The sequence below is a fragment of the Grampus griseus genome, assembly GCF_964374135.1.
Source record: "Grampus griseus genome assembly, chromosome: 14".
In the NCBI taxonomy this organism is placed as follows: domain Eukaryota; kingdom Metazoa; phylum Chordata; class Mammalia; order Artiodactyla; family Delphinidae; genus Grampus; species Grampus griseus.
In genome coordinates this window covers 9704536-9731144 of record NC_139008.1, presented here as the reverse complement: position 1 = coordinate 9731144, position 26609 = coordinate 9704536, and the positions used below count along the sequence as shown (strand labels likewise).

Below are 26609 nucleotides of genomic sequence, written 5' to 3'. Positions count from 1 at the left end.
GTAAGAAGTGGCCAAGCTGTCTTCCTAAGTGCCTGTGCATTTTGCATCCTGGCCCTCCCCTGCAATGCACCAGAGTCCCTGCAGCTCCACTAAGGGACTGTCCCTCCCCACACCCCCACTGGGGCACAGGCTGGGCCCCAGTCTCCAGAGGGATGAGCCCCACCCGCTCCTTTTCCAGCCCCTGAGGGTTATCTGTGAGGCTGGAATCCCCACTGGCCTGGGCCAAACAGCGACTACATCCCGGGTCTCATAAAACAAGGGAGGCGGGCAGATTGAATTTATCTGTTTCTCCGGGATTTTCCTGAGGAAGTTAAAACAGGTGACTCGTTTAAAATAAACCCATGCATCTCGCCCACAAGGACAGACAGCTCTGCCATCAGGAGGCTGGGGCAAGTCCCCCCGTCTCACAGGGCAGCCATGAGGGTCCAGTGAGGGGCTCATTTCCAAGGCCTGGGGCAGCACCTGCTGGGCCGCTGGGGCGGAAGAGCAGAGCAAGCGGGGAAGGAGGGGGTCCTGGTAGGAAAGAGGCTGCCCGGGAGAGACGGGCAGGTGAGTGGTGCCACTGGGCCACCTTCAGGGAGATGAGGGGACAGAGGTGAGCAGCCCCTCTCGGTGACCCTCCCTGACCATGTCCACGGTCGCTGACCTGAACAGCTAGTGAGGGGCATCTGGGGCTCAACTAGCTTTTGCGGCATCGACGTCATGCACGAGGTACCTCACTCGCTCTCAGGACCACCTGGCAGGGCCGTGAGTCATTCACTGAGCAAAAGGTTTGAGCGCCTTCCTGGCACCAGGCTCTGTTGCAGGCACTGGGGGAGCAACCATGTGAGCAAAACGCCACAACCTTCCTCGTCAGGGCAGGAAGCAGACAGCCCAGCAGTAAGTGAGTAAATGCTGTCATTCCAGGCGGATGACAAGGGCTACGTGGAAGAGTGCCGGAGGGCCCCGTCTCCAAGAGGTGACATTGGCACAGAGGCCTAACGGAAGCGGGACAGTGAGCTGTGGGGAGCCCTGGGGTCAGAGTCCCAGGTGGAGGAGGTCAGCAGGGCACAGCAGAGGCACTGGCCTGGTACGGGAGCAAAGAGAAGGAGGCCAGGGCGGCCGAGTGCAGCCAGGACAGAGGGCGAAGTCAGATCATACGAGGGTGGGCGGGCAGACCACAAGGGTCTGGGGGCCATGGGAAGATGGGTGGGTTTTATCCCACATGAGACGGGGCCTCCTGGAGTGTTGGGCCCTGAGTGGGGGCAGGGAGACCAAGGAGGGGGCGGTTCCACTGCTGGAGAGAGAGGACCTGCCCACAGAGGTGGTGGTCTGGGGGCAGGGAGACCAAGAAGGGGGCGGCAGTTCCACTGCTGGAGAGAGAGGACCTGCCCACAGAGGCGGGGGGCTGGGGACCAACTGGGGTGAATTTTGGAGGCGGCACCAGAGGCCTGATTGTGAATCACGTGGTCAGGAGGAGAGAAAAACAGGACGTAAGGCCAACTGCCAAGTTCCTGGATTGGTCTGCTGGAGACACGTGTGCCATTTACTGAGATGGGGAGGGTGGGGGGAGGACGGTGGGGCGGGGGAGCAGGTCGGGGATGGGGGTTGGGTGTGTTATAGTTTGCACTGTGTTCCCCAAAAAGACATGCTGAAGCCCTGACTCCCACGACTATGAGAGTAACCTGATTAAAAAACAGGGTCTCATGGGAGTTCCCTGGCGGCCTAGTGCTTAGCATCCCGGGCTTTGACTGCCGTGGCCCGGGTTCAATCCCTGGTCGGGGAACTGAGATCCTGCAAGCTGTGCTGCACAGCCAATAAACAAACAAACAAATACATAAATAAAAATAGGGTCTTTTAGATGTGATCACATTAGGATGAGGTCATGAGGGCGGGCCCTAATCCAGTATGACTGGTGTCCTTGTAAGAGAAGAGACACAGAGGGAAGAAGGCCATGTAAAGACTGAGGCAGAGATTCAAGGAGTGCACCTACAAGCCAAGGAATGCCGAGGAGTGCAGGCAACACCAGAACCCAAGAGAAGGGCATGGAGCACATGCTTCCCTTCATCCTTCAGAGACAGCATGGCCCTGCCAACACCTGGGATTTCAAATGTCTAACTTCCAGAACTTGGAGAGCGTACATTTCTGTTTTAAGTCATCCAGTTTATGGTACTCGTTACAGCAGCCATAGGAAACTAATGCAGGTTAAGTGGAGATGTTGACTAAGGGCTTGACACACGAGACAGGGGATGGAACCCTGATGGAACCCAGCCAGAAGCCCCATGACACACAGAGGAAGCAGGAGGCAGCTCTAGTACCTCCTGGGCCCCCTGCCTTACCTGGCTCTGCCCCCCATTAGCAGAGCCTGAACACGGAGGCCCAGCAGCCCTGTGTGCTCGGTGGGCCACCGAGTCCCCTCCTGCTCACCCCTCCCCGCTCCCAACAGACACCAGCTCCCTCTGCCTGAGCACCCAGGACAGCAGCCCCCAGGATGCCCCCTGGCCAGTCCTCACAAACCTCTCCCGTCTACAGCCAGGCCTCACACTGGGCATCACAGCACTTGCCCCTCCGCTGTGAAGACTCCGGGGTGAAGAAACAACACCCAGAACAAGGAAAGAAAACCAGCCTTTCCCGAGGGCTCACTACATGCCGGGAGTCTTCCTTATTCTAACTATTTGTTTGTTTGTTTATTTATTTATGCCACGCCATGGCATGCGGGGTCTTAGTCCCCCGATCAGGGATGGTACCCACGCCCCCTGCAGTGGAAGCTCAGAGTCTTGACCACTGGACCGCCAGGGAAGTCCCTTCCTTATTCAATTTATACAAATCCTACGAAATGGGAATATCAGGCCCATTTTAAAGATGAGGAAACTGAGGCTCAGCACCCTGCCCTGGGACACTGCTGTGAAGGGCAGAGCTGAGCTCACGCCCAGGCCTGTACACCCCAGAGGCCACCTTGCAGCCTCTACACTACAGATGGCCCTGCTGGGTGTCAGTTCTCAGCAGAGTGGTGGGAACTTGACCGGGGCCTGAGGAGAGAGGGAGACACCTGCAGAGAGAAAACCTCATTCCTCATCTCTCAGGAGGCTGGTCCCACACTGCCCAGGCCAGCTGCCGAGGGGGCAGCAGGCAGGACACAGCCCTGCAGAGAACCTACCCACCCAGCGCAGAGGGGCCGGGCTGCTCAGACTGCCTCGCGGGCTGGTACACTCTGGGTTATCTGCAAGGCCAGGCTGGCACCGGCAGGGAGCTTTGGGATACGCCGGGAGAGGGTGTCAGCAGGAGAGGCGATTCCCTGGAAAGGTTTCTTGGTCCACCCTCCTCAGGATGCTTCTGTGGCCAGTACATGAAGGGACATAAAGGGGCAGAGACTTCAAGTACTTGGAGATGCTCCACTCAGATCCCGCTTCAAGGAAGCCCTTGCTGCCCTGCTGTGCGGAGCCCCTCGCCTGAGATGGGGCACTCACATGCGGTGACTGAGCGAGGCCGGGGCAGAAAGGCCCGGACACGCTGGCTCAGCATGGGACGCTGTGATGGGCAATCTCGCTCCAGAGCTGCCCCAGGTTGGCCGAGACTCTGTCTGGCCTGCAGAGCGGTCTGACTTCTCCCTCTGCCCAATCTTTCACAGAAGTTAAAAGCCCTAAGAAACACCCCAAACCCCACCTTGGCGCCTACGTTTGGAGAACCCGACCCTCCATAGCAACCTATGAGCCATCTGACATCTTTGGGGGTCAGAGCTCTCCCATTACCCCACTGACATCCATTCCTTGCGGCTTTGGCCCTGGGGCACCTCTTGGAGCCACAAGCAACCAGCCAGGCCTCTTCCTTCCTGAGACAGCCTCCTCTGGTCCTTGCTAATCATACCCCATGCTGGCAACTGTAGCTGACCAAGATACTTCCAGCCCTCCACCTGGACTGCTGGATCCACTCGGGGTGGGGGGGATACAGAGGACATTCCAGGACTGATAGATAGAAGCCCAGAGCTCCTGTTCCAGGCAAGCCCATGATGTCCTGTGTGACCCCAGGCAACCGCTCACCCTCTCTGGCCTTCACGGTCCTTCCCTGTACAATGAGTGATTAAGGCCCGGTGGTCTCTGCCCCAGCAGGCCTGTCTGAGTCTGGATCGGCCCCCGGGTGGGGCTGTCTTCCTACCCCTCTTCTGTGCCACCAGTTCTCAAGCTGCCTTTCTACATAGTCTCGGTTCCTGCTTCTCTGTTAATTCCCCTGGAACGTCTCTTCTCTTCCACGACCTAGATCCCAAACTAATGGCTGGCTCTAGAGTCTGCCGCACCAGCCCTGCTGCCTCTGGAGCGACATCCCTAAAACCACGCGGACAGACCCACTTCCTGGGATGGACCCTCGGGACCACACCTTGGGGAACACACACAGCAGCTATGTCTCCGGCCAGCTAGGCAGCTGAGTGCCCCCCCATAGGCTCCCCGGGCCTGGAAGGTGCCCAGGACCAAAGGGGTGGTGGGTGTTCCCAGGCAGAAGGAAATAGAGAGGTGGCCTGGGATGCCAGGGTCCCACCAGCCTGGGCCAGTGGGCCTGGGTCCCGTCTCAGCTGTGCCAGGCATGTTCTAAAAGTCTGCGTGTCCTTGGACAAGTCATTGCATCTCTCTGCTCCCACCTCTGCCATGCGCCCCAACTCCAGACACCCAGGATCCTTGAGTACTACCCCAAACTCACCCAGTCCGAGCCACGGGAGCACTCGGGGAGGGAGGATTTCAGAAGAGGAAGTTGGAGTGGAATAGAATGATTCAATGCTGGAGGAATTTCAGGGATTAGCCAGAAAGGTTATCTGTGTGTGTGCGCGCGCACGTGTGTGTGCCTGTGTGTGTCCTGGGGCGGGGGAGGGGCCGAGGGCGGGAAGGACAAAGGCAGGACAGCCCAGCTCTGCCACTTCCACTCTGGGTGCTGTGGGAAACTCAGGCCTGATTCTCATCCTCAGCCTGTAAAACGGAACAATGCGCATGTGCGTCGTGGGCAGCTGGGATAGTAAGAGGTGAGTCCATGCAGCTGAGTGTGGAAACTCCAAACCACACCTGAAACTTCTGCCAGTTTCGCTCTGGCAGGCATGTGACAAGATGCCCAGTATTTAAGTGACACTATTCCAGGAAGGTCAGGCATGTTCCCCCTGTGTCACCCTCCCAGAGGTTCCTCCGGGGGCCAGGGCCCCTCAGGGTTGAAGAGGAAATGGATTCTGTGTGTAAAGTTCTTGGCACAAGGCTCCGCTCCCAGCGAGCACTCGGCCAGTGAAAGCCAAGGACATGCAGGCCGACGTGAGCCGCTGTGTGACCTCAGAGAGGCTCCCCGAGCTCAGTCCCTCCCTGTGCCCAGGACCCCATGGCCCAGGGAGAATGCTCACGCTTCATGGACTTTAATGCTGATACCAGCTAACACTTCACAGAGCTTACTTGGAGCCAGACCACCTTCTAAACACTACATATGCAGCAGGTGAACTTTTTTTTTTTTTTTTTGGCCATGCTGTGCAGCTTATAGGATCTTAGTTCCCCAACCAGGGATCAAACCTGGGCCCCCGCAGTGAAAGCACAGAGTCCTAACCACTTGACTGCCAGGGAATTCCCAGCAGGTGAACTTTCATCCCCATCTTACAGGTGAAGAAACTGAGGCAGAGAGAGGATAAACATCTTGCCCACGACTATTTGGCGAGTACTCGGACCTCCTGGGGTAGTGTTGAGGCCCAAATGAAACCAGGACCCAGAGGTATCACTGAAGAGCAGCGTAACTTAATGGACATAAATTCTGTTATTTATGTTCAAAAATAACAAATATTGTTCATGCCTTTGACCTGGGTCAGAAGCAGGTTTGTGGCTGGTGAAGCTAACGTAGCTTAGGTAATCAGAGCCCCTCACATACACTAGCCTCTCTGGAGGCTCTGAGTGGGGAGGGCCCTGACAATACATTCATGGGATCACGTGATTTGTAAAATTTGCGAAAGCAATATTTTTTGTATTGTTGTTTCCTAAAAAGCCCCCATCCTCAAATTGTATAAGCTCAGGCCTCTACCTTCATTCATGTCCAGGATATAATTTGTTAAAGGGAGGGGTAGGGATAGGAAGATGCTGTGTCAGGTGTTTATAGAAGGCACAAGGAAGAAGTAGCAAGTCCCAGGGTCAGCCGAGCCAGCTGGATCCTGGCTGTACACAGCGGTCCAGGCTGGAGGACTAACCCAAGGGAAGCTGTGGACTAGGGTGGGGCATGTGGGGCTCCATCCTTGAGGTGAAAGTAAATCCCTCCTTCAAATTCCTCTCCCCAACCCACCAGAATCCAAGCATGTCCTGTTTCCAGGGCAGTCACAGTTGATGAGTGAATAAAGGAATGAATGGCCCAGCACCTCCTGGCTGAGTGGCCCTGGGCAGGTTGTTTTCCAGGGCTGAGCCCAGTTTCCTCATCTGTAAAATGGGGAGATAACACCCACTGCGTAAGGCAGCGGGGAGAACCAAAAGAGACAAGGTGCAGAAAGTGCTGGGCATGGATTCGCCCTGGAGAAAGCAGTGTTTCAAACCAAAGGATGCAACCCAGTCTCAGGCTGGGAAGTCACTGGGGCCCGTCTGCTGCTACTGCCAACCCTGCTGAAGGGCTGCAGTCTGGCGGAGATTTCCAGAGCAGGGCCTGCCTCGTGACAGCTTGAGTGCCCCCTGCTCAGTAGGTCCAGTTCTCACTCCCTGAGGCGGGAGCAGGTGCAAGAGGATTTCCAGGCAGGATCACACTGGGGTTAAACCTCTCTCCTCTCCCAACCTGAGGAGCATTCAGGGATGGTCAATAACCCTAAGGGGCTCCACTTCCCACCCCACAGGGCACTCACATGACACTACCCAGGTCTTGCACAGCCAGAGTCCTTGGTAACTACGATGCACTTCCACGGCCAGCAGCTTCTCAATGATCCCAACGAAAGTATCACACGGGAGTTATCTATGCCCGTTTTGCTGAATGGACAGATGATGAATGAATGGGAATGAGGCCCAGTTAAGTGAATCACCCAGCATCACACGGCTGGGAAGTAGCAGCAAAGGCACGAACCTGGGCCTGATTTCCCTGCAGTGGCCATGGCCAGCAGGTGCCCTCAGATCCCAGGCACCCCCAAGGACAGCTCAGTGAGACTGTAAGCCGGCTTGCCTGACCACTCGGGGTTCTAGCTGATTAGATGTCTGAACCACCCGACCTTGGGCCAGGGGTCTTTTTTTTTTTTTTTAATTGGAGTATAGGTGATTTACAATGTTGTGTTAGTTTCAGGCGTACAGCAAAGTGAATCAGTTATACATATACATATATCCAGTCTTTTTTGGATCCTTTTCCCATATTCGTCATTACAGAGTATTAAGTAGAGTTCCCTGTGCTATACAGTAGGTCCTTATTACTTATTTATTTTATATATAGTAGTGTGTATATGTCAATCTTCCAACTTATCCCCCCCTTTCCTCCCTGGTAACCATAAGTTTGTTTTCTATGTCTGTGACTGTATTTCTGTTTTGTAAATAAGTTCATTTGTACTATTTTTTAAAGATCTCACATATAAGCAATATCATATGATATTTGTCTTTCTCTGTCTGACTTACTTCACTCGGTATGACAATCTCTAGGGCCATCCACGTTGTTGCAAATGGCATTATTTCGTTCATTTTTATGGCTAATATTCCATTGTATGTATGTACCACATCTTTTTTATCTGCTCCTCTGTCAATGGACATTTAGGTTGCTTCCATGTCTTGGCTACTGTAAATAGTGCTGCAGTGAACCCTGGGGTGCATGTATCTTTTCAAATTATGTTTTTCTCTGGATATATGCCCAGGAGTGGGATTGCTGGATCATATGGTAGTTCTATATTTAGTTTTTTAAGGAACTTCCATACTGTTCTCCATAATGGTTGTACCAATTTACATTCCCACCAACAGTGTAGGAGGGTTCCCTTTTCTCCACACCCTCTCCAGCATTTACTGTTTGTAGACTTTTTGATGACGGCCATTCTGAGCCGTGTGAGATGATACCCCATTGTAGTTTTGACTCGCATTTCTCTAATAACATCTCAACATCTCTCAGTGATGTTGAGCATCTTTTCATGTGCTTTTTGGCCATCTGTATGTCTTCTTTGGAGAAACATCTATTTAGATCTTCTGCCCTTTTTTTGAATAGGTTGTTTGTTTTTTGATATTGACTCCATGAGCTGTTTGTATATTTTGGAGATTAATCCCTTGTCGGTTGCTTCGTTTGTAAATATTTTCTCCCATTCTGTGGGTTGTCTTTTCGTTTTGTTTATGGTTTCCTTTGCTGTGCAAAAGCTTTTACATTTAATTAGGTCCCATTTGTTTATTTTTGTTTTTATTTTCATTACTCTAGGAAGTGGAGGGCCAAGGGTCTTGAGCACTCTGGTCCCCAGCCTTTTCCGTATAATCCTGGCACATCCACGCTGGTGGGCTGGATCAACGGATAATACCAATGACAGCTAACACTTTGAGGGCACTAAGTTTCAGGCACTGTCTAAAGGCATTAACATGTATTCACACATTTCAACCCACAAGGCAGGTGCTATTGAAGTTCCCATTTTACAGATGGGAAGACCGAGGCCCAGGAAGGTTAAGACACTTATCCAGGGTCACACAGTGACAGTCTCCAGGGTACCCACTTTACCTGTCTCCCTGGTCACTCTGTGGTTCTGACCAGGAGCGGGTACCCCAGCCTGGACCCCACCCGAGCCCCGTGGGTCCCCCACCCTGCCCAGTCCCGGGGATCCAGCTCACTTACGTGGGGTGGAGTGCTTGGGTTGGGGGGACTCACCAGCACACGGTCTCCCAGGCGCAGGTCCTTGTCACCCCGCTTCACAGAGCCGCTGTCGGAGAGGTTGGAGCCCGACTCGTTGCCGGTCTTGACGGAGCTGTTGAGGACGCTCTCCCGCAGGGGGACGACGCGGCTGGTCAGCGGCGGCGTGGCCGTGCCCGAGTGCAGCGACAGGTTCTGGGTGGTCAGCGACTCAACCGAGTGCGCATCGCTGCCCGAGCCCTCGGCCGCAGGCTGCCGGGTCAGCTTGGAGGGCCGCGTGAAGATGCCCTGCAGGGCCGGGCACTCGAAGTAGCGCACGCCGCCCACGGCGCCGTCGTTCTTGCCCACCGGCTCGTCCAGCACCACGCCCGCCCACTGGCCCGGCGCGAACTGCGTCTCGCCCAGGTACTGCACCACGCCCGGCTTCACTCCGTTCACCCACACGCGCTCGCCCACCACGAAGTCCCCCACGAACTCGTCGCCCACTTCGGCCGCCTTGGCGCCGGGCTTCTCGGGGGCGGCGGGGGCTGCGGCCGGGGGGCCCGAGGCCTGCTTGTGCAGGGGGGAGCCTGTGGAGGAGGAGAGAGGCGGCGGTTAGGGCTCGGGTGGGGGCTGGACCCTCGGCCGTCCCAGGAGCGCATAGTCCAGCTGGCCGGGGGGAAACTGAGGCAGGTGGGGCTGGGAGTGGGGCCTGGGGCGGGTCTCATTCTTCCTGGGCCGTAGGCATCCCCGGGCGGCTCCCTACTCTGCCAACCCCTCTGGAAAGTTCTAGGGATGAAAAGCTCAGGACAGTGCCTCCTCTGAAGGCTTTCCACTGCTCAGGGTCACTCGAAATTGAGGGCAGAATGAACCCATGACCGAGGGTTACAAGCTGCTACTTCTGCATCCCGGTGGGCTCAGGCCCTCAGCTGTTACTTTGAGGCCGCCCATGGTCCCACGTGGGACTCAGGTCTTGTAGGGGGATCTCTGTGCCCCCCACCTTCTTCTCCAGCCAGTTCTGGGCCCCACGAAGGGCTCCTCACTGTTCCTTGGCAGCTGGCCACAGACATCTCGGGACAAGGAAGGAGCCAGAAAACCCTCTTATTCCACTCCTGAGTCTCCTTCTCCTCCCCGGTCCCCAAGCTGCAGGCCAAGCCTCAGGGCACACAGACCAGGAGAAGGGGGTGTGAGGAGGGTGGGAGGCGGAAGCAAGCACTTAACCTTATTGCTGGACTGAACTCCAGGCTCTCTGGCCTGAACTGGGTAGCCTAATCCAGCCCCTCTTTACAGAAAGAATGACCCTGAGACTCAGAGAGGCCAGGGCCTCGCCCAAGGCCACACAGCAGAAATGGGGACTCAAACCCTTGGAGGGGGCCTGCCTCCCAGGCCTGGGCTCTGCTGTGCTCTAGACTCAGAAGAAGAAGGGAAGGGGGGCAACCTGCTCACAAAAGGACAAAGCAGAGCTCAAACCCACAATGCTTTGTGCGTGTCTGGCTCCTGGGCCCCACGCAGGGCCTCCTGTGCAAGCGGATGCCGGCAAGCCTGCCCATTTACACCTCAAGGTCTGGAGGCTGCCCCGCCTTCCTGCCAGACCAAGTATCAGGCAGGGAAGGACTCATCCTTTTCCTCCTCTACTCCAGAGGCTGACGGACTTGTCAAATACAGATGGGGACAGGAGGCAAGCAGACACTGCCATGCCCCTATCAGAGTTGCCTGTGTTTCTGGTCCTTTCCATGGGTAGCCAGTAGAGGGGCCACAGGGGCAGCGGCTCCACCAGCATCCTCTTTGTACCCAAGGCCAAGGAGCCTGGGGCCGCAGGCCTGGCTGCATGCTGTCTCAAGGCTGGAAGGACAGAGCTTCTGGGAGATGAGGAAGCCACACAACTCCAGGGCAGGGCTGACATACGAGCTCCAGCAGGCAGGTTCTCCCTCCGGGGCACTGGTAGTGGTGGGAAAGCATGTGATCACCCAGGGCCTGGGGAGCCAGGACGGGCGTCCTAACTGAGGGGCAAGGGGCTCCCTCTCAGCTGTGAGCCGGGCTCCTGGGAAATCAGTGAGCTTTGCTACTGAACTTGATTAACAACCAGAGTGATCACACCCACGAATTGATGCTCTGTGCTAAGAGGCAGACATACATACAGTAGCTCATTGGACCCTCAGTTAACCCTGTGAAGTGATTCCATGATCCCATTTTACAGATGAGGAAACTGAGGCCTGGAGATATCAGGTGCTTTATCTAGGCCCCCCAGGCAGGAGGCAGCAGCGCCAAGGTCCGGCCAACAGCCCCTGGCTCTTGGTGCAGGGCGCTTTCATTCGTCCAGGAAATGTGCACCAGGCACCCGCCATGCCAAGCCCTAAACTACAACCACCCCAATCTTGGACTCCTCTGCATGGACCCGTTTCCTAGACTCTGACCAAACCCTACAGTTCCCTTCGAGCAGGGAACAATCTCATCTTGTACTCCTTCCTGCAGAGGGATGTCTCCTTCTCCTTCTGTGGGACCCTGGGGGTGGGGGTGGGGGGTGTCCCCAAGGCTCTTCTCTTCCACCCCTGAGATCCCACAAGGTGGAGGCCACAGTGGCTGAGGGAGCAGACCCTGGAGCCCCGCCTCGGTCTCCTCACCTGCCCTCCGCCACGGGGCTGCTGTACAGTGATGGACACAAAGCCCTAGGGACGGTGCCTGGGCCACACAAGTGAACAAGTGCTGACCGTGCTTACTGGGATGAAAATGACTGATCCTCAAACTAAGGGATTAGAAAAAATTTAAAACCACAAAAGGATCAGGGGGCAGAAGAAGGGCTTCCAGCAAGTTCTGGTAACCTTGGACCCATGGCTCTGCCCCCACCACACACCCCCCCCACCAGAGCAGCCGACCTCGTCCTGCTGTTCCCTGTGCCTGGGCTGAGCTCCGGGTCCCTGGTTCTCATCTAGGACAATCCTGTTACAAGGAGCTTCTGCTGGGATCACAGCAGTACGGGGCCTGGGAACCCCGCTAGGTCAGGTGGGCCCGTTCCTTAAAAAAAAAAAACCTGCTCCGAAAAGCAGCCATAGTGGGAGGAAGCCACAAGTTAGATGGTGTTCCAGGTCCCTCGTGACACTGCCCAAGCAGCCCGTGGGTCCTGCTAACAACGAGGGGTCAAGGTTATCATCATTAAGACAGCAGCTACCATTCATGAAGTGAGACTACGTGCCCTCAATGGACTGGGTACTTTTTTATATATATATATAAATTTATTTATTTATTTTTTTAATTTTTGGCTGTGTTGGGTCTTCGTTGCTATGCACGGGCTTTCTCTAGTTGCGGCGAGCGGGGGCTACTCTTCGTTGCGGAGCACGGGCTTCTCATTGTCGTGGCTTCTTTTGTTGCGGAGCATGGGCTCTGGGCATGCAGGCTTCAGTAGTTGTGGCAGGTGGGCTCAGTAGTTGTGGCTTGCGGGCTCTAGGGCTCAGGTTCAGTAGTTGTGGTGCACGGGCTTAGCTGTTCCGCGGCAAGTGGGATCTTCCCGGGTCAGGGCTCAAACCCGTGTCCCTTGCATTGGCAGGCCGATTCTCAACCACTGCACCACCAGGGAAGCCCTGGACTGGGTACTTTTTCTATATTATATTCTTATCTTGCAGGTTAGGAAACAGAGGTTATAAAACTTGCCCAAAGTTACCCAGGCAGGAGCCAGGCCCACCTGGTCTGGCTCAGAGCCTCCCCGTAAGGCAGGCATAGGGTGTCTAGCAGGTGTCAGTGCCCTTCCCATATCCGTTTCCAGAACACTTCCTCGTGCTGAGGGGCTCTGTGATGTCTGCTTAACGGAATGGCCGTGGCTCAGGTGAGACCCCGCCCTACCTGTTGTCTGTGCAGAGAGCATAGAGGAGGGTCCCAGGTCGAGGGGGACCTAGCGTGGCTGTTCTTGGCAAGAAGCTGCCTACTCAGCTGTCCTCCCAGCTGTCCTGGCCCAGGCAGACCCCCAGGTAATCTCCTTTCTTCCCCACCCCTGCCCCTTCCAGAGGTCACAGGCCCCGGGGACCAGTTGTTTGAACAGCTGCTAAAATAAAATCCAGGTCACGAGCCTGGCGACCACACTTGGGCGTTCTGCTGCATTTTTCCTCTTTGATGCTCCAGTCTCACAGGCACAAACCTTCACCCACTCCCCCACTCACCCCGGGCAGCTTGCAGCCGCCTGAGCTGGGGAAAGGGTGGTAACCCCACTAGAGCCCCGTTCCCTCCAGGGAGCCGTCAGTAACACGCTGGCTGGGCCTGGCCGAGCCCCTTCCCATATCTGGGCCTCAGCTTCCCCATGGGGCAACGAAGGGCGAGGTCAGAAATTGCTAAGGTACTGGCCAGCACTGACATGCTACAAGCCCCACCTCTTCTCCCAGAGGAGGGGGCGTGTCATCAGAGCTATGAGACCCGGCTGATGGGCTGAGCCTCTGGGGTGGTTCTGGAGGCTCCCTGAGGGCAGGGCCTGGGCCTCCCCGCCCTCCTAGTTCCCAAATGGACCAGCAGCGGCTCGGCAAACCCCCAAGAAAGCAAAGGGCAGCAACAGACTTAAACCTCACGCCAGCAGCTGACCCTTCCCCAGACACCAGGCACAAGGGAATTGACTGCTGGTTTCAAGTTCAAAGTAGAACTTTGATAAAAAGGGCTAAAGGACATGGTGTGGAGTGACAGCAGCTGGTGGCCTGTTCCAACGTGAGCGGGGGGCGCTCAAGGCGGGGGTGGTGGGAGGTGCCCAGATGAGAGCGCATCCTCCCCTGCTTCTGCAAGGGCTTTGGTCCTGCCCTGCCTGGGAAGCGGAGACAGGCATTTTTCATACCTGCCGAATCTCAGCCACCAGGGACCCCATTCGTTGAGCACCCAGTGTCAAAGTGGGCCCAGCAAAGGGGTGGGGGGAACACCAGGACCGCAGCTACAACTCAGCCAGCCTTCTGCCTGGCAGGAAGGCACCAAGGTCCACGGGGCCCTGGGGTTGGGGAGAGAGGGCTCACTGCAAACAGAGGTGGGAGCACCTCCCAGAACCTCTGCCCTGACAGTCACAGGGCTCGTTCCCTCACCTCCTCAAAGCAGCCTTCCCTGACTGCTTCACCTAAAAGCCCACCCACTTGCAGCACCCTCTACTCACTTCATTCTTCAAGAGATTTACCCCGTCTTCACCTGAGTATGTCTGCCTCCAGACTGAAATGGAAGCTCACACGGGCTGTTTCCTCTCCAGCACCCAGCCTGGTTCCCCGCAGCAGGCCCTCCATGCAAGCTGCACTGCACTGCCGGCTCAGAACGGGGGCCCACACCGGCTCTGTGCTGGGTGCACGGAACAGTCAACAATCCGAGCTGCAGAACGTCGCTCCCATTTCTTCAGTCAAGGAATCTGAGGCTCACTCCAGGCAGTTTCCGGTTCACCTGGTCTCCCTTCCGCCTTTGTACCTCCCTGAGCCCTTCCCATTTTCCCTGTGTTTCCAGAGGAAAGCTAAGAACCCTCTTCTCCTTTTAGAAGCAAACCTCCATCCCGCTTTGGTCTTCCCTGGGACCCGCCTCCCCGCCACCTCTCTCCTCTCCCCGCGATGGCCCTCCGACAGAGGTCAGAGCCCACGGGTGACATGAACACCGCCCTGGCCCACAAAACAGCTTCCCTCACCTCGCCCCCTCCTGCCGTCACCCATTCTCCTTCCCAGCAAACAAGCTTTTCTCTCTCTAAATGTTTCTTACATAGATCATTCATGTCCAGTGCAGAAAAAAATTTAAACATAGTTACTGATTAAAAAAATGAAAAGGACCTGGGCTTCCCTGGTGGCGCAGTGGTTGAGAGTCTGCCTGCCGATGCAGGGGACACGGGTTTGTGCCCCGGTCCGGGAAGATCCCACATGCCGCAGAGCGGCTGGGCCCGTGAGCCATGGCCACTGAGCCTGCACGTCCGGAGCCTGTGCTCCGCAACAGGAGAGGCCACAACAGTGAGAGGCTTGCGTACCGCAAAAAAAAAAGAAAAAGAAAAAGAAAAGGATCTATAGTTCCATCATATAAACATAATCACAGTTAACATCTTGGTGTGTGTTTTTCCACGCTTTATCCTGTGCGTGTAGGGTGTGTGTGTGTGTGTGTGTGTGTGTGTGTATAGTACTTAAAAGTCAAAAACACAAGTCAGGCTGTAGTTAGATATTACTCGGTCCTCTGCTCTCCCTGCAGTTGGTATTTTTCCATCCAGCAGTGTCTAGAAGGAAATGGTTCCATGCCCTAATAAGACTCTGCTTCCCAGTCCTTCTCTGACCCTCAGCTCCTGACCCCTCCCCGCTCTGGAAACTTCTCCTGCAAGGATGCCTCGCTGCACTGCAGGGGGCCCTTCCCGGCCTTGTGGTGCCTGGCCCTGCTGTCCATGCTCCTCTCAAGGCTCCCTGTTCCTGTGACAGGACTGGGGCCTCCCCAGTCCTCCACCCTGGCCCACACTGGTGGTCCTCTCCGATGGGGTGGTCTCCATCCACTACCTCTCCACCTATATGCCAGCCAGTGCTGTGCTGGGAAAGGCTTAACTAGTTCTCCAAGAGAAAATAATAATAATAATAATAATAATAACCCTGATTTTGTAGCCTTTGCCAATTTCCATAGTGTAAATTCTCCCACCATGATCCATCTCAAGCTACCAGCGTGATGCCACTGAACACAGAATTGGGAAGAGATTATATATAGTATTTCCAACACAGAGTAAATAACCTCAAAGACACAGATGCTGGGGACTTCCCTGGTGGCGCAGTGGTTAAGAATCCACCTGCCAATGCAGGGGACACGGGTTTGATCCCTGGTCCAGGAAGATCCCACATGCCACGGAGCAGCTAAGCCCGTGCACCACAACTACTGACGTCTGCACGCCTAGAGCCCATGCTCCGCAACAAGAGAAACCACTGCAATGAGAAGTCCGTGCACCTCAATGAAGAGTAGCCCCTGCTCACTGCAACTAGAGAAAGCCCATGGGAGCAACAAAGACCCAATGCAGCCATAAATAAATAAATAAATAACAGAACAAAACAAAAAAAACACAGATGCTACAAAATCTTACTAGTAGTAAATAGTAGCTTTTTTACCAGTAGTAAAATAGTAGTAGTAGTGGTGGTATAAACACTACTAGGAGAAACACTAGAAGTCATGAGTTTTGAATATTTATTACCTATGTTTTTAATAGAATGTACTTAATTTTGGGCTTCCCTGGTGGCGCAGTGGTTGAGAGTCCGCCTGCCGATGCAGGGGACACGGGTTCGTGCCCCGGTCTGGGAAGATCCCACATGCTGTGGAGCGGCTGGGCCCGTGAGCCGTGGCCGCTGAGCCTGCGTGTCCAGAGCCTGTGCTCCGCAACGAGAGAGGCCACAACAGTGAGAGGCCCGCGTACTGCAAAAAAAAAAAAAAAAAAAAAAACCCACAAGAGGGGCCTTGGAGGGACCCACAGTGATGATATGACATGCACCAAGGAGCATGATGAAGTTGGCCCTTTGCCCCTGAAAGCCAGAGGGAAAAAAAGCATATCTATAAATGTTCCATAGAACATAGTTCAACAAGGCGTTAATAAGTATCATGAAAACAAAACCTTAATCTCCAAATTCAAACAACTTGAGGAACAGGGGCTTAAGCAAAGTTAAGGTTACTTTGCTGCAGGACTTGTCAGAGCCTTTAATGTGCAAATGAGCAGTGTGATGACTTAGGGAGGGCTATAAATAAGGTGCCTACATAATTTATAATCCAAAACTAGACACGGTGGAGAGAAAAGAGGTGCTATTAATATAGTATCATGCCAAGACCACAAGCATAAACTAGGGCTGCCACAGGCAGTACACAGTTACTCTGGCCTAAAATTATAGCATTTTTTTCTCTGTGTCGCCTAAGGAAACCCTGCCTGCCCATCAGGCCAGCTCCACCACCCCTCACTGGCACTGCCACCCCACGGAACTCCATTCTTCCCTGATTGGCACAGCCTGCCACCCAGGCTGCCAGGGTACACGTCTGCACCCCACCCAGAAGACAAGCCCTGGGAGGTGGGGTCCACACAGACCCCCTCTCCATCCCCGGGGCCCCAAAATGGGGCTGAAATATACCCTGGCCACGACCCTGACCTCCCCTCCTTGGTGCCTCTATGCAACATACATAAATGCCCCACAAACCCCAAAGCAGCTTTCTGCTCTAAGATCCCGGCTCTCCTGGCAGGGATTCAACACCGAGGTCCAAAGGAAGGGATGGGGTCTCTAGAGCATTCCTCAAGGGCGCCAGCTTTCCCACCGTGAGTCCCCCAGCCCGGTCCACCCTCCAGTCAGTCCCTTGACAGCGTCCCGCCCATATGGTCTCTGGAAAGACCCCTCCCAACCCACTCTGACCAAGGCAGGGCCCGCCCCCTGTGGCCACCACAGGCCCGGCATCTCCCCTGCTACGCCGGCTCCAGCCATCCATCCCTGCAGAAGGGACCCTCTACCAGGCCGTTCCGGGGCGGGCCCCAGTCCCAAGGATTGCTCAGCGTCCTTCCTGAGCCAAAGGGAACTCAGAAGCCCCCTTCTGTTCCCCTTACTCCCAAACCAGGGGGAAAGAGTCCCTACCCAGCAGACTCAGCTGAGGCGCCAGGGAGAAAAAGATGCGGGCGGCTTACCCTGGAAGGAGCAGAGCCAGCTTCCCATGGAGAAGCCCTGCTACAGCCACGCCAGCCAGGGCAGGCAGGCAGGCGGGCAGGCGCTGGCAGCTGGGCCCCTGCTCCCCCCCCCCCGCCCCCATTCCCGATCGATTCTGGGCGTCATCAGGAACATTAGGAGGCTGCCCTGCCCCCCGCCCATCCGCAGCCCAGCCACAGAAAAGCTCAGCTTGGCTTTCCCCATCCTGATGCCATTAAAAAGTTTAGGATGTGGTCAGGGGAGGAGAGCAGGAGAGCTGACCTTGAAGGGAGTGAGTGCCGCCTGGAGCCAGGGCTAGCTCCGCAGGAGCAAGAGCTGGCAGCTGGTCCGGTTCTGCCCAGGTTTGCGCAGCATCTGGGACAGGTCAGTTAAAACGGGGATGAAGCCACCTACCCTCGTAGGGAGCATGGGGATCAAGGTGAAAGACACGAACCTCCGCGGGTGGAGTGGAGTGGGGTCAGTGTCCAGGACTAGAGGCCAGCTGTGAAGCTCTGTGGGACACCCCACCCCGGGCACGTCAGGCTGGCTCCCATGTCTGGAGCACCCACAGGGTGTGGGAGCACCCGGGCCCCAGCTCAATAAGCCAGAACTTCAAAGCTCTGGGCCCCTTGGGGGAGATCAACATATAGGAAGTGGACCCTGCCCCAAGTGGCCCGCTGCTTTTCTGAGGGGGACGCCCATGCACACGCGTCCTCGACCTCCTGTGTCCTGGGTCCACATGTGCAAAGGCCACAGGCACACTGGGGGATAGCTGTGACCAACCTAACGAGAACAGATGGCTCCTCCAACCCCGCCCGTCTAGCCGGTGCCTGAGCAGAGCGTAGGAGTGGACTCGAGTCCAGCCACCGCAGCTGCCTCAATCCTGGGGGCAGGAGGTGCCAGCAGCCTGAATCAGCTTTAGACCAAGCCCAGCCCTGCTACCCTCTGGCCCTGTAACTCTGAGCAACTCAGCTGAGACCTCCAAGCCTCAGTTCTATCATCTTTCAAATGGACAGAAGAGCAGTTCTCTCACTCAGTTGTTAATGAGAAAGAAATGTGGTAAGACACCTGCTGCAGGGCCGGCTTGTGACACACAAGTGTCAAACGCTGTCCCTCCTAGATGGGAAATCTCTGGGGCTGGACCAGAGGGCAAGGGGTGGGAGAGGCCCTCCAAGGGTCCTCCTGCCCCAGTGGGGGGCAAGGGCAGAGGGACCTCACAGTGGCCTATGGTCTGTCCCTGTCCCTAGAGCCCTCCCCAGCGGCCAGCCCTTCTTGTCCCAAGAGGGACACCCACGGCCTAGCCTGGCCTGCCCCCACCTGAGGCTCAGAAGCAGACCCCGGGAAGGACTAAGGGCTCCTATGCACAGCCTGCCGTGGTCCTACGACTACCCAGCAGTGTTGGACCTGCCCGGCCAGCGCCGGCTGCTCCTGGCCCAAACGGAAGGCCTAACCCCAGCAGCATCTTGGGCCACCAGCCCGGAGACCTGAGCTCCCCCCACATCTTCCGCAGGCCTAGGATAGGCTCCCAACCCCCAGGCGGCCTGGGCCACAGCTCCCCAACTCCCTTCTGGTCGCCACGCCCGCCCCGGCCCATTCACACCCCTCCCCAGGCCTCTCGAGCCGCTCTGCCTCCATCCCCGTCCTTAGACGTCTCAAGACTCAGGACTTCTGTAGCCACCACTGCCTCTGCCTGGATGCCCTTTCCCTGACCTTGCGGGTTCCTGCTTGTCACTAAGATCTTCACGCCGGCGTCACCTCCTGAGCGAGGACCCCCACCCCCGCCCCGACTGCCTGATCTGAAGCAGTCTCCAGGGGGTCCATCCCATCTGGCTGGGCTGCCCCTGACCTAGAGGCCCCACCCAGGTTTTGGCCCACCGGTGGGTCCCAGACCGCCTTCCTGTGCACCTGCTTTGACCGCCTCTGGGCCACCTCCTGGTGTAAGAGACCCCCTCCCACGGCCCCTCTGGTCCTGCGGCTCTGGGAACCGACAAAGGCCGGGCGGGGCGGAGGCATCAGCCCAGGCCTGACCCTTGGCAGATCCTCTGCCCGGAGGCTGAGCTCATGCTTTGGGAGGCTGCCACTGCCCCGATTCCCAGAGCCACTGCCCCCCTCCAGCCACCACCAGGCTCCAGCCTCTGCCAGACCCTCTCTTGGTGCTCCAGCACCCACCTCCGGAGTCCCAGCCTCCCAGCCTCCCACGGGGGTGGGCACCTCCAGCACCTCGGAGAGCTGATGGCCAGTTCCATAGGGTGGGTGAGGGAGCCTGCGGGCCAGGAATGGGGCCACTGTCCTCCCCTGCTGCTGCCACACATCCTGCCTCTGCTGGGACTCCTGTTATGAGACCTGGAGCAGTGACGAAAGCAGCTCTGGGCCGCAGAAATCTCCCTTCCCCTGTCACAGGGCTCCACTGCCCTGGCCAACTGCTCCCGGCTCTCTGCTCCCTCCCCCAGCCCGGGGGTCTGTCTCTCTCTGACCTGCAAAGGCAGCAGGTGCCAGAGCGGGAAGGAGGGCGGCACCAACCGCAGCTGCAGCCTTTTGCCCCCACCGTGTCCCTCGGCAGGGGGCGTGTCTCTGTGATCAATTGGGCATTCATGGAGCGGCACCTCCTCTCCCCGCACAGGAACAGCCCTGCAGGGTTGGGGTCCAGGCAGAGTCAGACCACCCAGGCCCCACCTTCAGCGGCCCCCAGACCACCGTGCGGTGTGACCAGGAGGCAATCAGCAGGCCACACAGTGTGGTCCATTCCCCTTCCCTCGAGAGACCAGGATGTAGCCATTCAAAATGATGGCAAAGAGGACACTGCGTAGCACGGGGGCGGGGGGGCGCTTTGCACAGAACGCAATCAAACGGGAAGCAGTAGGAGGCAAGTCTGGATACAACCCATGACTTAACTGCTTGAAACAACAACACGTGAACAGGAAAAAAGACCAGAAGGAATAGGTCACGGCGGTGGCTGTGATTAGGTTAAGTGGAGGGCTAATGGGAGTTCCTTCTTTTATCACTCAGATTTTTCTGTAATGAGATTATGGAGGGATGAAAGGAAAAGAAATGACTCTTTAATGAGTCTTGTGCCTGCAGGCACTTCTCATTTATTAACTCACTTGATTCCCTGAGAGAAATGACATTATCCCATTTGTGGCTCAGAGAGGTTAAGTAATGCTTCCAAGGTCACACAGGAGGGACATTAGAGCTGGATCAGAGCCAGAACTCAGGTCCCCTGGATCAGAGAGGAGGCAATGAGGAAAGAATCCAGAAGGTGCTAGGGGCTCTCTCCAGTGGAGAAGAGGGTCAGGGCCAAGCCTGGCTGGAGCCCTTTTCCAGCCAGTGGGATATACAACTCCCACCTGCTCTAGACCACTAGGCCCATTTGGTGCCTCTGCCCATGCTCTGTCTCCAGGACCCACATCGTCCTCCTCCTCCTCCACACTTACACTCCCTCCTTCCTTAAGGCTGAGCTCACTCACACTTCCTCCAGGAAGTCTTCCCTGCAGCCCACCCATGGTGGTCAGCCCCCTTCACCTCCCACAGCCCTGGAAGTGAGTACAAACATCTTTGCCCGGGTGACCACATGCCTCCTCACCAGTCTCCCCAGCCCCGCTCTTAACCCCCGCAACCCGCTCTCTGCCTGGTGGCCTGAGGAATGCCAACACCACCAGACGACCTTTGCTAACATCCTCCAACAGCTTCCATCACACTTAAAACAAACCCAGTCCCCCTGCCCTTCACCACCTGCCTCTGCTGCCCCCCCCAACCTCATTTCACACTCCTCTCTACCCAGACCTGTCTTCTTTCTCTTTTTTACCAAACAATCCATTCCTGCCTCGGGGTCCTTGTGTTACTTGTTCCCTCACCTGGAACAGCCTTTTCCCCTTGTTCTTTCCCCCGCCTATGGTCTTCTGAGGCTCAGAAATGAGGAAAGGAGCATTTGCCACCCTGAAAGGGGTTGTCTGGGCCTCCACAAGAGCCTGTACCAGGCAGGGCAGTCCACGGGCCACATGACACATCTTCCTCACCTTTCCATGCTAGCTGTCTGGCTTTCCCAGGGACCTGGCTCTGGCAACTGCCCGCAGCTTTGGCTCAAACTTCACTTGACCCTACCCAGGGCCCAGATTGCCCAGTCTGGCCTGTGACTGGTTTTGCCTCTCCAAACTTCTATGCCAATCAGATGAGATGGACCCCGTCTTACCCTGCTGGCTGGAGTGTCGTCAAAGTGGGAATTTGTGCCAAAGATGTTCATCACAGCATTATTTACCAAAGTGAAAAATAAGAGGGCCTCCCTGGTGACGCAGTGGTTAAGAATCCACCTGCCAGTGCAGGCGACACGGGTTCGAGCCCTGGTCCGGGAAGATCCCACATGCCGGGAAGCAACTAAGCCCGGCGCCACAACTACTGAGCCGGCGCTCTACAGCCCGTGAGCCACAACTACTGAGCCCACGTGCCACAACTACTGAAGCCCACGTACCTAGAGCCCAAGCTCTGCAACAAGAGAAGCCACTGCAATGAGAAGCCAGTGCACCGCAACCAAGAGTAGCCCCCGCTCGACGCAACCAGAGGGAAGCCCGCGTGCAGCAAAGAAGACCCAATGCAGCCAAAAATAAAATAAATAAATTTATAAAAAAATAAAAAAGCAGATTTTCAAGTTGTATATGCAGCATGATTGCAAAGATATATATTAAAAAAAAAAAAGTGAAAGGATATAAACCAAAGTAGTAATAGTTACCTCTAGGGAAGATTATAGGCAATTTTACCCCTACATCAAACTTTCCAAATATTACAGAGTGGACTCTCTTACTTTTTATCGCTAGAAAAAGTCGATAGCTAACAGCTGTCCTCAACCCATCTGCCTTCAGAGCTGGTACATCCACCCCGAGCACCTGGCCTTACCCCTGCCCTGCCAGGAACCCTCTGCCCACCAGCAGGAGGACTAGAGGTTACACAAGTAAAGCTCAAAGGGCAGAGGTCTGGGTGGTAGACAAGAAAGCTGATGGGAAGATGGGGAGCATTTCAGACCCTGGAAGGGGAATGAGTGGGGGCAGGGAGGCTGGCAGAGGCTGGAGTTTGAATCGGGCTGTGTTTCCCAGGCTGAGTGATGTGGGCAAGTTGCCATGTCTCCCTGGGCCTCCATTTCCTCATCCCTAAGGGAAGCCAACAGTGGTACCGCCTCCCAAATTTGGAGGAGCGTGAAAAGGAACAATTGCACATAAAGCATGTGTCCCTGCCCGTTAATTTTCAAAGGGATGTGGTCAGACATCAAGAAGAACTTCTGGGAACTGCTGGCCTCCAGGCTGGTCAGGGAGCAGCCCAAGTTCCCTTGGCTCTTCCGGAAGAACCACTACCCACCCCCGCTCCACCCTTGGCCCCGCGCACCTTCCTTGGAGCCAGTGGCCGTCACAGTGGCAGAGGCCGAGGTTGATCCAGTGGACGTCCGGCCCATGGGGCTTGAGTGCTTCCCCCCGCGGCCGGGGGGCTTCAGGCCGCTGGGCTTCTGCATGGTGGTGCCACTCGGTGGGCAGAGAAGGGTCTGTGCAGGTCACGTGCTCTCCACCATCGTCACTCACCTGTGGGCAGAGAACAGGAGGGATCACATCACAACGTCACCAGATGGCAGAGCACCCCTGGCCCCGTGAGGCAGGGACCATGGTCATCCCCATTTTCTAGATAGGGAAACTGAGGTACAGAGAAGTGGCTGCGGGCGTGGGCCCAGCATGGCGGCGGCGCTGCCGGGACACGTGTTCCAGTCCGCCAGACTCTGGGTCGGGCACACACTCTCTCTTACATCCGGGACCCAGGAGGTGAAAATCGGGAGGAAGCCGGCTCAGGGGTCTGCAGCACAGGCTGTATTAACCCCAGCAGCCCCTTAGCAGGACCGTGCAGCTCAGCACGGCCACCAACAGCTGAATGCAGCTCTCACCACACAGCACTGGCCAGCAGATCCTGACATGCATGGGCAACCCAGTGGGTCACTCTCCAGTGGCCCCCAGACCCTCTAGGACCAGCCAACAGCTCACATCCCTCAATGCAGGCTGGACAAAGCAACATCTAGTTTAATCAACCAGCCTCACCACACAGGCCATACGCCAGCTTTGGGTTCACCATCCAGCACTCACCCACTCCACCCCAGGTGCGGGGACACACACACAGAGGAGCTTACACCCGCCTCAACCCCCTGCCGGGACGGACTTGCCGTGCCCTCAGCCTGCCCTCCCGCGATTACAGCTCCCTGCTTTCATGACTAAGCAGAGAAAGATGCGATGCATAGGGCCAATAGGGCACTAGTGTTTGACAAAGGGGATTCCTGAGAGGGGAAGCCCCCAATCTCCATGGTGATCAGCTCAGGGTACCAGGTGACAGAAAGATGGGACTGGCTGCAGGGGAGTTGGGGGAGAGGCAGAAAGGACAGGCCCACATCCCCTACTCCCCCACTGTCTTGTGTGCACACCCTCTCTTCTACTAGGTATTCATGTAGGGCTCACCATAGGCCAGGCCCTGTCCTGCCCCAGAGCCGCAGGCAGGATGCGTCCTCCACCTAGGAGAGCACACTGTCCAGTGGGGAGAGGGGATGCAGAGCACAGCGGACGGACAGCGGATTTGGGGAGAAAGCATCACCCCCTCAGGACCTCGGGAACAGGGGACATTAGTGCCTTCTGGACATTAAACTCATGCAGTAGGGGACGCCGCACCCTTCGCCCGTCCAGCCGTATCCTTATCCCACTCATGGTCACAGAATATTATTCCTTTTTAGAGAACCCTTTTCTCCATTCTTGAGCCATATGACTTACATGAGCTGACCCCCAATCCCCACACCTAGAGTGGACACATGACCCAGGCCTGGCCAGAGCCCCATGGTTAGCTGAAGGAAGATCATGTGACCCAAGGAGCATCAGGGCCTGGACTCTGGCTGGAACCTTTAGGAAAAGGTGCTCTTCTTGTTCTGGGGCTGTCTAGGTGTGGGATGAAAGCCAGGAGCTGCAGGATTACTACATAGAAGAGACTGCCAGGGAACAACGCCAACACAGAGAAAGCAGAGCTAAGTCCCAGGATTTGGAGGGCCTGGATCCACCTGAACCTGAAGCTGGTCATTTGAGCCCTTCACTTACATCAGCCAACAAATCCTGACACACACAGGCATTGTTATGTCTTTTTGCCTAATTCTCTTTGAGGGACACTGTCACTTGCAACCAAAGAAGTTCTGACTAATACAGAAGCCAACCCACAATGCTCACAGCAGGAATATGTGTCCCCGGAAAGGCTCCAAGCCAGCAGCATGAGCCAACAACACTATTACCGTCCTGGCATAGCCATGGGAAGGATCAGCTCCTCACACAGGGTGGTTAGACATAAAGCAAAGGAAAATGAGCTCCTGCAAGGCACAAAGTAGTGGCACCTACATGCCCAGGTGGGCTGATGGGAGCATGAGGCATGCCTGCCAGCCTTGGCCTGCCGCCCAGAGTCCGCCAAATCCAACATTCTAATCCCCTGACCAACTCCCTGACACCCCGGGAATTCTGGGGCCCAGGAGTCACTCGCTGTCAGGCTTGGGTCAAGCTACAAATCATATATCTAACAAAGGTCATTTATTCACCAACATATGAAGAACCCTTACAACTTACTAATAAGACCTAATAAAAAAATGAACAAAAGATTTGAATACCCATGTCACCAATGAAGATACGTAAACAGCAATAAGCATGTGAAAAGATGACCCACATCATTAGTCACAAGGGCAATGTGGATGAAAACCACAATGCGATACCACTTCACGCAGATCAGGATGGCTAAAATCAGAAAAACTGACAATATCAAGTGCTGACGAGGATGTCGAGTAATCAGGACAGATTGCTGGTAGAAATGAAAAACGGTGCAACCCCACTGGAAACCAGTTTGACAGTTGCTTAAAAAGTTAAATATAGGGGCTCCCCTGATGGCGCAGTGGTTGAGAATCTGCCTGCTAATGCAGGGGACACGGGTTCGAGCCCTGGTCTGGGAGGATCTCACATGCCACGGAGCAACTAGGCCCGTGAGCCACAACTACTGAGCCTGTGCGTCTGGAGTCTGTGCTCCGCAGCAAGAGAGGCCGCCATAGTGAGTGGCCCCTGCTTGCCACAACTAGAGGAAGCCCTTGCACAGAAACGAAGATGCAACACAGTAAAAATAAATTAATTAATTAATAAACTCCTACCCCCAACATCTTTAAAAAAAAAAAAGTTAAATATATACCTACCATATGACCCAACCACCCAAGCGAAATAAAAGCATATAACCATACAATCATTTGTAAAAAAAAAAAAAAAAAATGTTCATAGTGACCTTATTCACAATAGCCAAAACATGGAAACAACCCAAATGTCCATCAACTGGTGAATATATAAACACAAAGTTCATCTAGACAATAGTACACAGTTGCCCCTCGGTATCCTTGGGGAATTGGTTCAGGACCCCTGAGGTTACCCAAATCCGAGGATGCCCAAGTCCCTCATATAAAATGGTACAGTGCAGTCAGCCCTCCACATCTGCAAATGCAGAACCCAACTGTTGACATTTGCAACAATATGGGTGAACCTCCAAAAACATTACACTAAGTGAAAGAAACCAGACCCAAAAGACTACATATAGTTTGATTCCACTTATTTGAAATTTCAAAACTATAGACACAGAAAGCAGATCAGCGGTTGCCAGGGGTTGAGAGCAGGGACTGACTTGAAACAGCCATGAGAGAACTTTCTGGGTGGTAGAAATGTTCTAACACTGGATTGTGGTGATGGCTACACACCTGTATGTTTATACTAAAAGTCATCACACTGTACACTTAAAATGGATAGATTTAATAATGTGTAAATTAGATCTCAACTTTAAAAAAAAATTCTATAAAAAATGAAATCCCTGGGCTTCCCTGGTGGTGCAGTGGTTAAGAATCCCCCTGCCAATGCAGGTCACACGGGTTTGAGCCCTGGTCTGGGAAGATCCCACATGCCGCGGAGCAACTAAACCTATGTGCCACAACTACTGAGCCTGCGCTCTAGAGCCCGCGTGCCACAACTACTGAAGCCCACGCTCCACAGCAAGAGAAGCCACCACAATGAGAAGCCCCCGCTCGCCGCAACTAGAGAAAGCCTGCGTGCAGCAATGAAGACCCAACGCAGCCAAAAAAAAAAAAAAAAAGAAATCCCTGAAGGCTCCCCCTAGTAGTGCGATGGGCTTCAAGGCCCTCCTTACCACCTCCAAGGCTCTCCCTCACCCACTCCACTCCAGCCACACTAGCTCACACTAAGCACACTC

At 55.4% G+C, this 26609-nt stretch overlaps 1 protein-coding gene across 1 annotated transcript in view; it reads right to left on the bottom strand.

Moving 5' to 3' along the window:
• CLIP2 (CAP-Gly domain containing linker protein 2) overlaps positions 1-22824 on the bottom strand; it is a gene marked incomplete at its 5' end in the record, with an annotated part of 57209 nt that extends 34385 nt beyond the window's left edge. The window contains 2 exons of the mRNA XM_082671525.1: positions 8776-9326; positions 22701-22824. Of these exons, the coding sequence (XP_082527651.1) occupies positions 8776-9326; positions 22701-22824 (675 nt within the window). The remainder of the gene's footprint in view (positions 1-8775; positions 9327-22700) is intronic.
• Positions 22825-26609: the final 3785 nt, after the last annotated feature.